The sequence below is a fragment of the Protomyctophum bolini genome (assembly GCF_963924005.1).
Source record: "Protomyctophum bolini genome assembly, chromosome: 13".
NCBI lineage: Eukaryota > Metazoa > Chordata > Actinopteri > Myctophiformes > Myctophidae > Protomyctophum > Protomyctophum bolini.
Window position 1 is genome coordinate 16,086,415 of NC_137874.1, and position 14,789 is coordinate 16,101,203.

General features: G+C 47.4%; 2 protein-coding genes across 4 annotated transcripts in view; one reads left to right on the forward strand and one right to left on the reverse strand.

Annotated features, from left to right (window-relative positions):
* LOC308326890 (ryanodine receptor 1-like) overlaps window positions 1-14,789 on the forward strand; it is a 118,205-nt gene that overhangs the window by 20,765 nt on the left and 82,651 nt on the right. For all 3 annotated transcript variants that reach the window (XM_080779947.1, XM_080779949.1, XM_080779948.1), the window contains exons 19-25: window positions 2,015-2,256; window positions 2,770-2,962; window positions 3,949-4,165; window positions 4,935-5,039; window positions 5,518-5,621; window positions 12,845-12,928; window positions 14,384-14,543. In XM_080779947.1, the coding sequence (XP_080636073.1) occupies window positions 2,015-2,256; window positions 2,770-2,962; window positions 3,949-4,165; window positions 4,935-5,039; window positions 5,518-5,621; window positions 12,845-12,928; window positions 14,384-14,543 (1,105 nt within the window). The remainder of the gene's footprint in view (window positions 1-2,014; window positions 2,257-2,769; window positions 2,963-3,948; window positions 4,166-4,934; window positions 5,040-5,517; window positions 5,622-12,844; window positions 12,929-14,383; window positions 14,544-14,789) is intronic.
* LOC308326891 (otoraplin-like) lies at window positions 273-1,506 on the reverse strand. Its single transcript, XM_080779950.1, has 4 exons — window positions 1,268-1,506; window positions 945-1,084; window positions 541-651; window positions 273-411 (listed from the first exon to the last, which is right to left on the reverse strand). Exons 1-4 carry the CDS (start codon window positions 1,380-1,382, stop codon window positions 388-390), a joined length of 390 nt encoding a protein of 129 aa, XP_080636076.1. The 5' UTR covers window positions 1,383-1,506; the 3' UTR covers window positions 273-387.

Consider the following 14,789-nt stretch of genomic DNA (forward strand, 5'->3'; position numbering starts at 1 on the left):
GGGAGCATGTGTGCATGACCCCAGGACACACACGACACGACAGCAGGTGATTGAGCAGGTCGAAAAGGATTTCGGAAGTGGTGTTACATTTAAAGTCATGTCATAATTGTCATTCGTGTTCAGTTTTCTGGTGGATGTGCAAGGCACATTTTGAGAATGTTCCAACTCTTCTGTCAAACAGTGATCATCATTTTTGGTGAGATGAAAAGGGCTTTATTGAGAAAGGGGTCTAATAAACTAAAAATGACTACTTTAATATGCAAATACAAAACAGATGTGAATATAAGAAATATGACACCCAATTCTGACAGTACTGTAACATAATCATCAAATATCTGTGATACGTTTGAGAGAAGTGAAGAAGTAAGCATTCAGTCTTCCTTAAATTCAGTCACAGTAGAAATCCATTTTCTGCAAGAAAGGCAATACAAACAGTAAAACAACATGATGTAAAAATCTGAAATGATTGCCTACTGTGCTGTCCCACCATTGGTGATATAAAAACAAACATTGACAGTCTGTAATAGAGACTCTACTCACAGTGGTGGGGACTGTAACTGTGTCCTTGGTGAATGTTTGCGTCTCATTCACCACTGTGGAAGGGAAGTACCCAACGATGCCCATCTGGTCCACATAACGCTCACTGTATACCTGCCAGTGAAAATAACATGGCCTTTCAACAGGTTCCCAGAGAGTGGCTTATGTAAGCCCTGAAGGGCTTGATATACTTTGTTGTTGCGTGGTGTCGTGCACTGGGAATCGCCGAGCTACAAGTTTACAATGTGTTGCACTGTGAGGCGTTGTGAGCTTGTAGATTGGCTATCTTTGTTGCACAACACCGGGACCGGTGTGCAACTAAGTGTATATCCAGCCTTGTATACTGGAAGAAAATATCTTTGTCTTTATGGCTGGGTACATTGTTAAATAAATAAATTGGCACCTACACTTCCAGACCAAAAGACTCCAGCGCCATCCTCTGGTGTTAGTTTAGAATACACATACACCATTTGTCCCCTCTTGATGTTTATAAATCTGCAGTCAGGAGCCGTGAAGTCATCTAAAGCCGTGGCGATGGAGATGACATCTGAGAAAGCACACAAAACATTAAAGCCAATTTAGATGTACCAGTACACTCTGACAACACCATAATAATATACATCAGAGGTGAATAACATCTTAATTTGATCCTCATTCACAATAGTTCTCAGAACTATGTAAATTGCACATACCCCCCCTGCCCCTACATCTTCATCATCTTTTGACTTACATGAACACTCTGCATCTCCACAAAGTTTGCTGTCTGCCAGTTTATCCATGAGGACAGCACTCGAGATCTGGTAGATTAGTCCCACATACAGCAGAATAATCACTGGACACTTCATTTTGAGCAGAATGAAAGAGAGACACAGATATTTCAGTGTGTTTTTCTAAGCGTGGATGTTTTAGTGTGTGTACAAACTGCAGAGCAGAGTATTATGTGAGCTGGTAACTCCAGGCTGTAAAATTCCAAACACTTCTCTCAGCCAGGACCGGATGGGCAGAGCCCCTATACATCACAGGCACTCTGTCCAATCAGATTTGAGCTGTACTAAAGCCATGTTCTTCTGAAACTATTCCTTGTCCACAGGGGAGTGGTCTGGAACTGGTACAGGTCTCCTTCACTGACATATAGTTTTGTTTTTATCCCCAGTTTAGATTTTAATGGCCAAAACAGCCAAAGGTTTTCTCAATGGAAGATACAATAATTGTGTTATGCATTTTGTATTTACATGCTCTACTGCACGAGTTGGTCGAAATAACATATTCTATTAAAAAAATATATATTACTTTAATAACCAAAATAAAAACAAAATACTATTGATTTGTGGCCCTGGCCGTCCAGGCACCTTGGCCAGTAGCCCGAGCCTGGCAGTGTGCTGCGGGTTCGACTCCCGATCCCGACGGCCTTTACTGTATGTCACTCCCCCAAAAAAAAATATATATATATACAGTATACTATTCATTTTCCCTTCAGCATGAGGCCCAACATCTTCCTTGGAACATGCGAAGGCTCCACCCAATATAAGAAGTGGTATTTTGAGGTGATGGTGGACCATGTGGAGCCCTTCCTGACTGCTCAGCCCTTCCACCTGCGCGTGGGCTGGGCTCTGACCGAGGGCTACAGCCCCTACCCTGGAGGAGGGGAAGGCTGGGGATGCAACGGGGTCGGTGACGACCTGTACTCCTACGGCTTCGATGGTCTCCACCTGTGGACAGGTGAAGCACTGGTTCATCAACCGTTTTGGTTTTTGTCTGAAGGATTATTGATGATTATTCATGATTGTTGGTTTATTTAATTTTCTTATAATCGATTAAATTGTTTGGTTCAATGTAGGGATGAGACGATAATCGGTATTATCGTGATTGAAAAACCGTTCACAATAATCGTAATGCAGAGATTTCAATTTATCGTGCAATTGTCCTCCGTCACTATAGGACACATATTCGGTACCACTTAAACCCTCTATAGTCTACTTCATTAATTGGACCTGCAAAGAGTACGCTCTTATTTCACTCTACACAAATCAATTTGCCAAAAATAGCAGATCTACAAGCTCAAAACATGTTACAATGCAACGCGTTGTAAGCATGTAGCTCGGCTATTTTTGTCAAACGTTCCCTCCCAGAATAGGGATGCTGGGTGTTCAAGTGTTAACAAAAGTGGCATTTTAAGTTTTAAGCATAATTTTGATGCGCCCTTACTTTGTAACACATTTGTGTCCTCCGCAGGGCGCGTTCCACGCCACGTCTCCACGCCGAACCAGCACATCTTGGCTGCAGAGGATGTGGTAAGCTGCTGCCTGGACCTGAGTGTTCCCAGCATCTCCTTCCGCATCAACGGACACCCCGTGCAGGGCATGTTCGAGAACTTCAACCTGGACAGCCTCTTCTTCCCCGTGGTCAGCTTCTCCGCAGGCGTGAGGTACGACCTAATGAACGAGAAATATTTTTTGAGCTGATCTCATCGCTGTCGGGCAGAAACCTCATATCGCCATGTTTCATTTATTCATGTTTGTTTTGTAATAAATCAGTGCCCTACTTCATTGTATGACAGTGTCACGCAAAAATAGCGATATTAGCCAAACTAAAAGCTCACGGCGCGTAGCGAGCTATAGTTTTTTCAGAATCTTATTTACAATTTAGATGTACCGTATTTGGCATGCTCAAAATAGGATTGGATTGTTACGACGTTATAGCTGAAGGAAAGGTATTGGCCCGGTTTCCCAAAGGACACCTCTTACACCATGGTGTAAGAGGTATGTTGTTGCACATGCCCAGTTGCCCTCTAGGCCGCACATGAAGCCTGTGAACATAGACATTCCGTGCATAGATGTGCCACGCAATGGTAGGCCTCAGGCCTGAGGCCTGGTATGGTAGGCCTCAGGTCTACCATTCTGAAATTTCCCAAAAAAGGACATAGTGTTTGATTGGCTGCCATGCAGCCAATTAGGCTGCACACAGGCTTCATGTGGGCAGGCCTAGAGGGCAACTGAGCATGTACAACACCATACCTCTCACCATGGTGTAAGAGGTGGCCAATTGTTTCTTCAGGAGACTCCCTGCTCCGCCCTTTTGGAAGACCGTTTCGTATTTCTATTTCCTGAAAAAGAAACGGTTTCGGGCAAACTAAGATTTCCACTCGACAGTGACGATATTCACTATTTATAGTTAACCTTTTTCAATCAATCAACTTTATTTGTTCAGACTCGGGGTCCAATAAAAACAGACAACATAATGAATCCCTCTTAAATCATTCAGCCTGCATACTGCAGACAAATATGTCTTAAATCAATTGCGGTGGCTTTCAGACGGCTAGCAATCTGGACATTCCTTGTGACCTCCATTGACAATGTAAAAGTGTATCTTGTACTGTCTGTAGTTCCACATGTCTACTCTCTAATCCCTCAGGCTCCGCTTTCTCCTCGGAGGTCGACACGGAGATTTTAAATTCCTCCCGCCACCAGGTTATGCGCCAGCTTATGAAGCGGTGCTGCCCAGGGATCGCTTGCGGATCGAGCCCATCAAGGAATACAAGCACGACTCTGAGGGCGTGCGGAACCTTTTAGGACCCACGCAGTCCCTGTCACATACTGCCTTCACTCCATGCCCTGTGGACACAATGCAGGTAAAACTAAACCTTCACTCCATGCCCCGTGGACACAGTGCAGGTAAAACTAAACCTTCACTCCATGCCCCGTGGACACAATGCAGGTAAAACTAAACCTTCACTCCATGCCCCGTGGACACAATGCAGGTAAAACTAAACCTTCACTCCATGCCCCGTGGACACAGTGCAGGTAAAACTAAACCTTCACTCCATGCCCCGTGGACACAATGCAGGTAAAACTAAACCTTCACTCCATGCCCCGTGGACACAGTGCAGGTAAAACTAAACCTTCACTCCATGCCCCGTGGACACAATGCAGGTAAAACTAAACCTTCACTCCATGCCCCGTGGACACAATGCAGGTAAAACTAAACCTTCACTCCATGCCCCGTGGACACAATGCAGGTAAAACTAAACCTTCACTCCATGCCCCGTGGACACAATGCAGGTAAAACTAAACCTTCACTCCATGCCCCGTAGACACAATGCAGGTAAAACTATACCTTCACTCCATGCCCCGTGGACACAGTGCAGGTAAAACTAAACCTTCACTCCATCCATGCCCCGTGGACACAATGCAGGTAAAACTAAACCTTCACTCCATGCCCCGTGGACACAATGCAGGTAAAACTAAACCTTCACTCCATGCCCCGTGGACACAATGCAGGTAAAACTAAAACCTGTACAAAGTATTGCATTGTGGCTGACATGCCCTTTTTGATGTCAATCAATCAAGTCACCTCAAGTGGCAGATGCCAAAAAGAGCTTTAACGATTTGTACTTCCAGATTGTCCTTCCTCCCCATCTGGAACGCATTCGAGAGAAGCTGGCAGAAAATAGCCACGAGCTATGGGCTGTGACTCGTATTGAACAAGGATGGACGTACGGAGCGGTGAGTGTTTTCAACATTGTTCATCTCGCGCCACATCAGTAAACAGAAAATATATGTTCAGGTCGGGATACCAATTTTATCCAATCAGAAGAGAGAACCTATAGCCTACACATACAGGATACAGGATAAACAAGTTAAATTGGAAGTGATGAAACAAACTATTGGAATTGCAACGCTATAAAATGGAAGCTAATTAAATGGGTTCTCTTGTCTGATTGGGTCAAATCGTGTCCTATCTGAAATTGTATTTTCTGTGTATTAAAGTGTTGGAGAGACAGGAGACTCGTTACTGAAAATATCCAATCTACAAACTTTGATTGATTGATTGAATACTTTATTAACAGTATAAAAATAATATAGTTTCATACAACAGAATCCTAAAAAGATAACCCAAGAAAGCCTAAATATTGCCTATTTTCGGCACACATTGCAGTATATAAATCAGATTTGAATCTAATCTTGTCATTTTCATATCAAGTTCCGTGATGACAACAAGAAGCTGCACCCGTGCCTGGTGGACTTTCAGAGTCTGCCTGACCCTGAGAAGAATTATAACTTAGCAATGTCAGGAGAGACACTCAAGTAAGCCAAAGCCTTCATTTCCACGTAAACGTGTTTTGTTAAGTATTCGTTCACGAAATACTTCACTCTATGGGATGTTTCCTTTGCGGAGCAAAAGGGCAGAAACTTCATTCATGAACTCCCACAGCACATATCACTCCAAATATGTACTGTGGGTTTAAGAGCGCTGACGTAGACTCCCTGCTTCTCGAGACGACTAGTCTGCGTCTACGTCATAGCGCGCTCATTCGCTTTTCTTCTGCCGAGCTGAAAGGACAGACTTCTGTTTATCGAGTCAAGTGTTTAGGGCAATTTTATACCTCAAAAGTCGGACAAGAGTACAACTCGAGTACCGTGAGGTTCCCTGATACTAGACTTTTCTTCCGACAGAATCTTTCGCAAAAAAACTCTGCAGAAACAAGCTCCACGGTTAACGTAAGTTCTAAAATAGAACAATTCAAAAAGACCGCCAATTTCAGAATAGGAAGCTAACACTAGCTTACAGCTAGCGCCGCTTAGCGGTTAGCTTAGCAGGCGCTACCTTCCTTCTTGCTAGCTTCTCGTTTCGGGGCCTAGAAGCCCGCTACTATTAGCATAGCTCCAGTCTCTTAGAGGTGCTACCCTCCTAGCTCGCTAGCTCGCTCTCGTAGCCTGTTCTCACTAGCGTAGTGCTAGCATAGCACCTTCAACGTTTAAACTAGCCGACGCTTTACTGGGCCTATAAGCCCGTTTTCGCTAGCCTAGTTTTCACCAAGAGACTTTACATTAAATTAGCTAGTTCCCACCGGGCCGGTAAGCCCTTTGTTCGCTAGTCTATTTTCACGTTAGCTAACTGGTGTTCTACTAGGCCTATAAGCCCGTTTTTCGCTAGTTTAGTTTTCACCTAAACCACGCGGCCAATAAGCCCTGTGAATTAGCTTTCTCCACGCTCGCGGCTAAGAAGCCCTTTCACAAAGTCAGCTAACCCCTGGTCCCCTTCTCAACGGAAAACGACGAGCTATTAGCATGTATTCCCCGAGGAAGGAGACCACCGCCGCAGCTAGGCGCCGCCGAAGAGGCATCTCTCCCCCAGACACAGAGAAGCCCCCGAAGTGGTGCGCCGTGGCGGGGTGCAACAAACAGATGTCCAACGCAGACAGACACGAGGTATGTCTCTACTGTCTCGGCGTGGACCATGCACGCAACGCCCTCCTGGATTTGGACGACGCGGACGGCTGCGAGAAGTGCAGAGATATGGACTTCTCCTACCTACGAGGCAGGCTGAGGCGCGCCGATGAGTTCTACAAGCAACTACGAGAACCCCCGGCACTACGGACCGAGGCAGAAGCTGGACTACCCCAGCTCTGCATCGCACATCCAGAAGCCCCACTCGAGAGCGGCCCATTCCGGCCCCTCGTAGTCGTGCTACAGCTACGGTCTCCTCCCAGGCAGAAGCAGACAGGGCCTCCGCAGCCCGCTACGAAGCTGACGGAGCCAGACCGAAAAGCAGCAGCACTCGCTCCCTGATACCTCGTCAAGTGAGTACAGCAACCGAGCCTCGCCGCGACCCGGCTACTACGGAGGGGCGCTCCGCCAGGCCGATAGCAAAGCCTCGTCTCCGCACTGCGGTCTCTACCACCATGGCAGCCCGCCTAGAAGCCTCTCCACCGCGCAGCAAAGTCCCCTTTAAGGACTGGGCCGACGCTGAAGAGGGGGAAATCGATCACGACGAACTCCCCTCCTTCCAGGAGAGAGACTACGACCGCTACGAAGTCCTGGACGAGGGCGAATATAGAGGGAACTCGTCAGAGGGAGACGAACACACTCGCCGCCCTTTCCAGGATAGTGATGCTGATGACGACGAGGGAGAGGAAATTCCCCCCCCCGTCGACAGACGTATAACACCCCCTCCTCAGCCCCGCGCTGGTCTCCCCAAGGATAATTCTACCCTGATGGAGATCTACAAGAGGGCTGCGGTCCGCTGTGACCACTCCTGGGAGGAGATCCCCAGCGAGACGGTGAAGTGGGATGGACGCAGTGATGAGTACGTCCCCCCTCCTGTACCAAAGAAGCAAGCCATTCCTCAGGCTTCAGGGTTTCAGACCTTGCTCAGTAAAGCATGGACTAGCCCTGTAGCCAAGGTAGAGGCCATCCACCGCCGTGGCAAGAGGGGAGCCACTGAAATGAAGGACATGGAGAAGCTCAACCTTCTCAAAATGCCCTCCATGGACAGAGCTATGGCCTCATACCTGGCTAACCCCCAAGCCCCAACTGTGATCCCACAGGACAAAGAACCAGTCTTCTCCAGTGCAGCGGACAAGGAAGGGTCTAAGGTCAACAAGTGGCTTTACGACCACATGACCTTCGTCGCCAGGGGACTCAACGCAGGAAGCCTCCTGCACGGATCCATGAAGGCTCTCCTGCTACAGATGGGCAACGTATCCACCCCAGAAAATCTGGCCGAGATGCGCCGCCTGGTACATGAGTTGGCTCAACTCCAGTACGACGTCACCAAGCACACTGGAGCGGCTCTGGTGTCCTCTATTCTCCAGGAGCGGATGAGATGGGTGAACCTCGCTCCTCTCCCCGACTCTGTGAAGAGAGACATGGTGGGTAAGAACATATCGCACGAGAGCCTCTTCCATGGGGTTCTCGAGGACATGTCCATCTCCATCCAACAGGCGGAGACCTCCTCCAAGACGATGAAGGCTCTCCAGCCACTGGCTGCCAAGGCTCCACCAGGCCGCGGCAGGGGCAAGCGCGGCGCTTGGAAGCCCAGAACAGCCAGCAAGGACCCACCCGGGCCCACGAGGGACTACTCCGGGGACAGGCAGCGTCCACCACAGGGTCCACGCACTGACCGTCGCCGCTCCCCTCCACCCTACAAGCCCAGAGGAGGAGGGTCAAGCAGGGGTCGAGGCGCTGGGAAGCGTAAGTGACCCCCCGGCTGTCAGGCCTCTGAGGGGGGTCCTAGCCTCACCCCCCCATTTTCTCCCACAGAGTTCGAGGCCGGAGGTAGTGGTCACGGACCACACCTCCGAGTCGGCGTCGAAGCGCTTGAGGACGAGTGTACAGACTGCCACGGGCAGCAGTGTACACACGTACCAAAATGTTATGAACAATTCAAAGCGCTTGAGGACGAGTGTACAGACTGCCACGGGCAGCAGTGTACACACGTACCAAAATGTTGTTGTTATGTGCAATTCACAAAGTGTATGCAATCCACAAAGTGTATGCAATTCACAAAGTGTAAAAAATGTTTTTCTTGCAATAAAGATTCAAAAAACAAAAAAACACAAAAAAACAACCAAACGAACTCTGAAGGGCTTAAGCCCAACCATGGGAGAGATAACCCATACCGTATCAGCACAAGCTGGTACAGGCAGGGGCCTCCACGCCAAAATATTTCTTCACTACCCGAAGAATCCACTAGATGGAGACATTCCACACAAGGTGAGTCTTCCCCTAGGCAAACCGTCTCATCTTACCCACAGGCCACAGAGAGACGTCATCACACAGGCGGGCCTCCCCCCACACACGGGGAACCCCCTGTCGCGTCATCTGTCGAGATGGCGAGAGTGCGGAGCATCCGCATGGATCATGCGCACCATAGCGACCGGATACAGACTCCAATTCGTGTCGAAACCGCCCACTTTCGAGAGGATATTATTCTCTCAAGCGAGGGGACAGGAAGCAGGCATTTTGCAGGAAAAGATCACATCTCTCCTGCAAAAAGGTGCCATTATGGAGGTTTCTCACAACCAGGCAATGAACGGTTTTTATTCCCGCTACTTCCTGGTGAAAAAGAAGGGGGGAGGGCTCCGACCTATTTTAGATCTCAGAGCCCTCAACCGCTATCTGAAATCATTCAGCTTCCGAATGCTGACGCCACCAGTCCTACTGCGATCAATCCGCAGAGGGGACTGGTTCACGTCAATAGACTTACAGGACGCATATTTTCACGTTCCAATATACCCACCGCACAGAAAGTTTCTGCGCTTCGGGTTCGAGGGGAAAGTATACGAATACACGGTACTCCCCTTCGGAATGTCCCTGAGTCCGAGAGTCTTTGTGAAATGTACAGCAGCGGCAATAGCCCCACTGCGACAACAGGGTCTCCGTCTAGCAACTTACATAGACGATTGGATCCTATCTGCAGACTCTCAACGAGAGGCGCTGTCACACACACACATAGTGCTCAGCCACCTCCGCTCTCTCGGATTTCAAATCAATTACGAGAAGAGCATGTTAACGCCGACACAGTCAATAGACTTCATAGGCATAACGCTAGACTCAGTCTCTTACAGAGCTCGTCTGAGTCGAGAGAGAATAGACGCGATGATGCAATCGGCAACGTCTTTCAAGAAAGGACGCGCGATTCCATTCCACGCATGTCTCAGGATGGCGGGGCTAATGGCTTCCTCAATCCATTTAATCCGCCTGGCCAGGTTACACATGAGACCATTCCAACAATGGATGAACTCTCTGCGTGTACCCATGTACCGTCGCCACCAACGGGTAGAAGTGACGTCACAATGCATTCTAGCCCTACAATGGTGGATAAACAGACGGATCCTTTCAGAGGGAGTCCCCATGGGGAGACCTCTGATCAGGAAAGTGGTCACCACAGACGCAAGCATGACAGGCTGGGGAGCCACGCTAGAGGGTGCCACAACCAGGGGGGTGTGGTCAGAGCACCTTCGCTCCTCCCACATCAACTATTTGGAACTGATGGCGGTTCTCCTCGCTCTGAGGCAATTCGAACCGCTCATACAGGGCTGTCACGTGCTGGTGAGAACAGACAACACAACAACAATGTGTTATATAAACAAACAAGGCGGTCTCAGGTCCCCCCGTCTTCATCAGTTAGCTCGAGAGCTCATTCTATGGAGCGACTCTCGGCTCCTGTCCATCACAGCATGCCACGTCCCCGGTATTCTGAACACAGGAGCAGACCTGTTGTCCAGAGGACCTCTCCGCTACTCAGACTGGTCTCTACACCCACAGGTAGTCACACAGATCTGGAGCAAGTACGGGACACCCGAAGCGGACCTATTTGCCACAGAAGGGAACACGACGTGCCCCCTCTTTTTCTCGATAGAGGGGCCATCGACGCTGGGACTAGACGCCCTGTCACACCGATGGCCCAGAGGCCTACTCTATGCATTTCCCCCACTGACCCTCATTCCCCCCACTCTGGACAGAGTGAGGACTCAGGGTCTAACAATGCTCCTAGTAGCCCCAGCCTGGGGGGTCTGGAGGTCGGAAATAACTCACCTCCTCTACGACCAACCATGGCAACTCCCTCTACGAGTGGATCTCCTCACTCAAGCAGGTCGGGAGATTTTCCACCCTCGCCCCCAGGACCTAGACCTATGGGTCTGGCCCGTGAGAGGGTGATGTTGTCCGACGTAGGCCTCCCTCCGAATGTCATAGCCACAATCCAGAGGGCAAGGGCTCCATCAACAAGAGCCCGCTACGATACGGCATGGCGCGTTTTTGAGCAGTGGTGCTCAACACGGCCTACCCAAGTGATCCCCTACCGAGCGTCAGTAGTGGACATTTTGACCTTCCTACAGGAGTTCCTAGACAGGGGACTGGGTCTCTCCTCGGTCAAAAATAACTTGGCAGCAATCTCAGTCTGCCATGTGGGGTTTGAAAACGAGACGGTATGGAAACACCCTCTAGTTAGACAGTTCGTTAAGGGCGTACGGAGGGAACACAGGGTCAACAGATCCCTGGTCCCCTCCTGGGATCTAACCCTGGTCCTGGAGGCCTTAACCATGGATCCCTTCGAACCACTGACGACAGTTAGTTTGAAGAACCTGACACTGAAGGTAGCCCTCCTAGTTGCCTTGACAACTGCTAAAAGGGTCAGCGACCTACACGCCCTCTCGACCTCGCCAGAGTGCATGAGGTTCGATGACAGGTCAACCAAGGTCACTATCAAACCCAACCCAGCCTTCATCCCCAAGAACGCTCTCTCCGTGTGCGTTCCAGTGGACCTACAGGCTTTCCACCCCCCTCCTTTTACTTCCAACGAAGACAGGAGGTTAAACTGTCTCTGTCCAGTAAGAGCTTTACGCACATACGTGGACAGGACGGCTCCTTTCAGGATAGGGAATCAACTATTCATATCCTGGGGTACCAGGACCAAAGGAAAGCCTGTCACAACGGTCAGTATCTCCAATTGGATAGTGCAAACCATCCGCCTGGCTTATACTAGTCAGGGAGTGGAGCCCCCACAAGCGCTGAGAGCTCACTCCACAAGAGGCATGGCAGCATCATGGGCACTCTGCAAGGGAGTCCCAATCCAAGAGGTCTGTACCGCAGCGAGCTGGTCCTCTCCCTCAACATTTGCCACATACTATAACCTAGACGTGGCAGCGCCCTCTGTGGCGCACGCAGTGTTGGGGGCTGCCGCACCATAATGGACCTATTAGGCCATTAAACCATGTGTAATCACATAAGTCTAGATGCCCTGGATATACCAGGCCTACTTTAAGCATCTACACTGAGAATGTATATGTCAGCACGAGGCTACTACCATTCTCCACCGGGACCGGGCTATCAACCAGAGGTTGTCCAGCCCTCATTTAGGTTACCATATAGCCCTGAACACACTTGACTATATTCAAGACACGGGAGTTCATAAGGTCCCATAGAGTGAAGTATTTCGTGAACGAATACTTAACAAAACGAAGAGGTTTCTTTAGAAACCAAGGTTTTGTAAGTAGAGTGAGCGAAATACTTCACTCGAAACACCCTTCTGTCTTGGCCCGGCAGAAGAAAAGGTGTTCGAATGAGCGCGCTATGACGTAGACGCAGACTAGTCGTCTCGAGAAGCAGGGAGTCTACGTCAGCGCTCTTAAACCCACAGTACATATTTGGAGTGATATGTGCTGTGGGAGTTCATGAATGAAGTTTCTGCCCTTTTGCTCCGCAAAGGAAACATCCCATAGAGTGAAGTATTTCGCTCACTCTACTTACAAAACCTTGGTTTCTAAAGAAACCTCTTCGTTTCTTTTTGCATTTATTTTTCTGTCTTCAACGTTTTGTTGCAGCTAACTATAAATCATAATCATAATCCTCAATGAACATCCGAAAAAAGATATTTATTTTATGAGTTCTTATAAATGTTATTATAAATGCTGGAATTTATTGGTAACATTTTGTTTCTCTAAATATTATTATTATTCCAATCAGTTAATTAATTTGACCCTAAACTGTAGAATATCTATTTCCTCTTGTGTATGTATGTGAAGGACCCTTCTGGCACTGGGCTGTCATGTAGGAATGGGAGACGAGAAAGCGGAAGAGAATCTGAAAAAGATCAAACTCCCCAAAACGTGAGTCCCTGAACACATGTATACAACAGACAGACACGAATTGGCTGTCTGTTTATCCTCAGTTACATGTAGAGCAGTGGGTATGAGAATTGTTTTATTTAGACCCTCCCGAAAAATGCGATTATGCGATCGCATCATTTACCGCATCAGCCAAATAATAATAATAAAACTTTATTTGTATAGCACCTTTCATGACATGAAATGCAGCTCAAAGTGCTTTACAGAGCAATGGAGAAAAAAAAGGAAAAGCAAGGCAACGACATTAAAAGATCAATTAAAAGCAATGGTGTAGAAGTGGCTGTGCTTAAAAAATGTCTACAGAGGCTGCCTGACGAAGGTACAGTGGGAGCTTGTTCCATGCCGTCGGCCCGTAGAAGCAAAAAGCTGCTTCCCTGTGTATTTTAGTTGCCATTTTTTTAGGCAAAGCAAAGCAAATTAAGCAGATTATGCAGGAGTCAATTATTTTCATAATCGCAAAACATATTTTGAAAATTCCTGCATTTTTCAAGACATAAAACCACATAAAACTTTGCATATTTTGCACATTTTCTCATATTTCGCATTTCAAAACCTTCCAAATATTATGCAACTTTCCGCATATTTTTTACCCCTGTATCTGTATGTGTTTTGTTTTGTGTCCATATCAATTTGCCCAGTTCCATGTGATAGAGGGGTCAAAGTTGAACGAAAGTTGTGCTAATATTTTAGAAATAGGTCAACAATACAAATTACTTTCATTTTGTGAATTAATTTACTTTTACTGCGTGGCCCCAGTGTCCCCCACAAAATGACCGGAACTACTTAATATTGACCAAAACCAGAGCAGAACTCCCACCATGGGACTCAGGCAATCAATTAATACAGTTACAACCACTTAATGGCAAGTATTTCATACAGCTTAAGTTAAAAAAATCTGAATAATCCCTTTAAGAGCAGGGAGATAGATATACAATAACAACCCCCCATGGGGAACAGAAATATCAGAGCCCACCGGTGGTGCTGGGAGAAAGCATTGCATAACAACCACCACAAAACATATGCAGAAGGAATGCAGGAAGAATGCATGCAGTCTAGGTGAGATTAAATACCCTGCCCAATTGGTCAGTTAACAGCAGAGCAGCGGGTATAAGAATTGTTTTATTCTCATAGTTATGCAGAGCAGCGGGTATAAGAATTGTTTTATCCTCATAGTTACATGCAGAGCAGCGGGTATAATAATTGTTTTATCCTCATAGTTACATGCAGAGCAGCGGGTATAATAATTGTTTTATCCTCATAGTTACATGCAGAGCAGCGGGTATAAGAATTGTTTTATCCTCATAGTTACATGCAGAGCAGCGGGTATAAGAATTGTTTTATCCTCATAGTTACATGCAGAGCAGCGGGTATAAGAATTGTTTTATCCTCATAGTTACATGCAGAGCAGCGGGTATAAGAATTGTTTTATCCTCATAGTTACATGCAGAGCAGCGGGTATAAGCCGGCCCCTCTGGATCTCAACCACGTCAAGCTGACCCCTAATCAGAACACTCTGGTGGAGAGACTGGCAGAAAATGGACACAACGTCTGGGCAAGGGACCGGGTTCGACAGGGCTGGACCTACAGTATTGTGCAGGTAACTCCTGGTTACATTTTCTCTGGTTCTAGAATATTTATTAAAAAAAAACATTTTATCTAATGATATAGTCTAGTCAGTGCATCAAACAGTTTCCCAAACAGTGGGTCGGGAGTGGGACCCAATTGTGGGTTTAGAGTGAATAGGTCCCTCCTTTTTCAAACATTAAAAATAAATCCAAACCATTGGTCCAAAGAATTGAATGAATAAAATTAAATCAATCAAAATAAATTCCACAAAGGTAAC

What these genes read in the sequence shown, in the direction of transcription:
- LOC308326891 (XM_080779950.1), bottom strand. Translation starts at nt 1,382, where the DNA reads ATGAAGTGTCCAGTGATTATTCTGCTGTATGTGGGACTAATCTACCAG. An exon ending in TGGAGATGCAGAGTGTTCAT is followed by an intron (nt 1,085 to 1,267) that starts GTAAGTCAAAAG and finishes GTGCTTTCTCAG; the next exon opens with ATGTCATCTCCATCGCCACG. An exon ending in CAGTTACAGTCCCCACCACT is followed by an intron (nt 412 to 540) that starts GTGAGTAGAGTC and finishes CCTTTCTTGCAG; the next exon opens with AAAATGGATTTCTACTGTGA.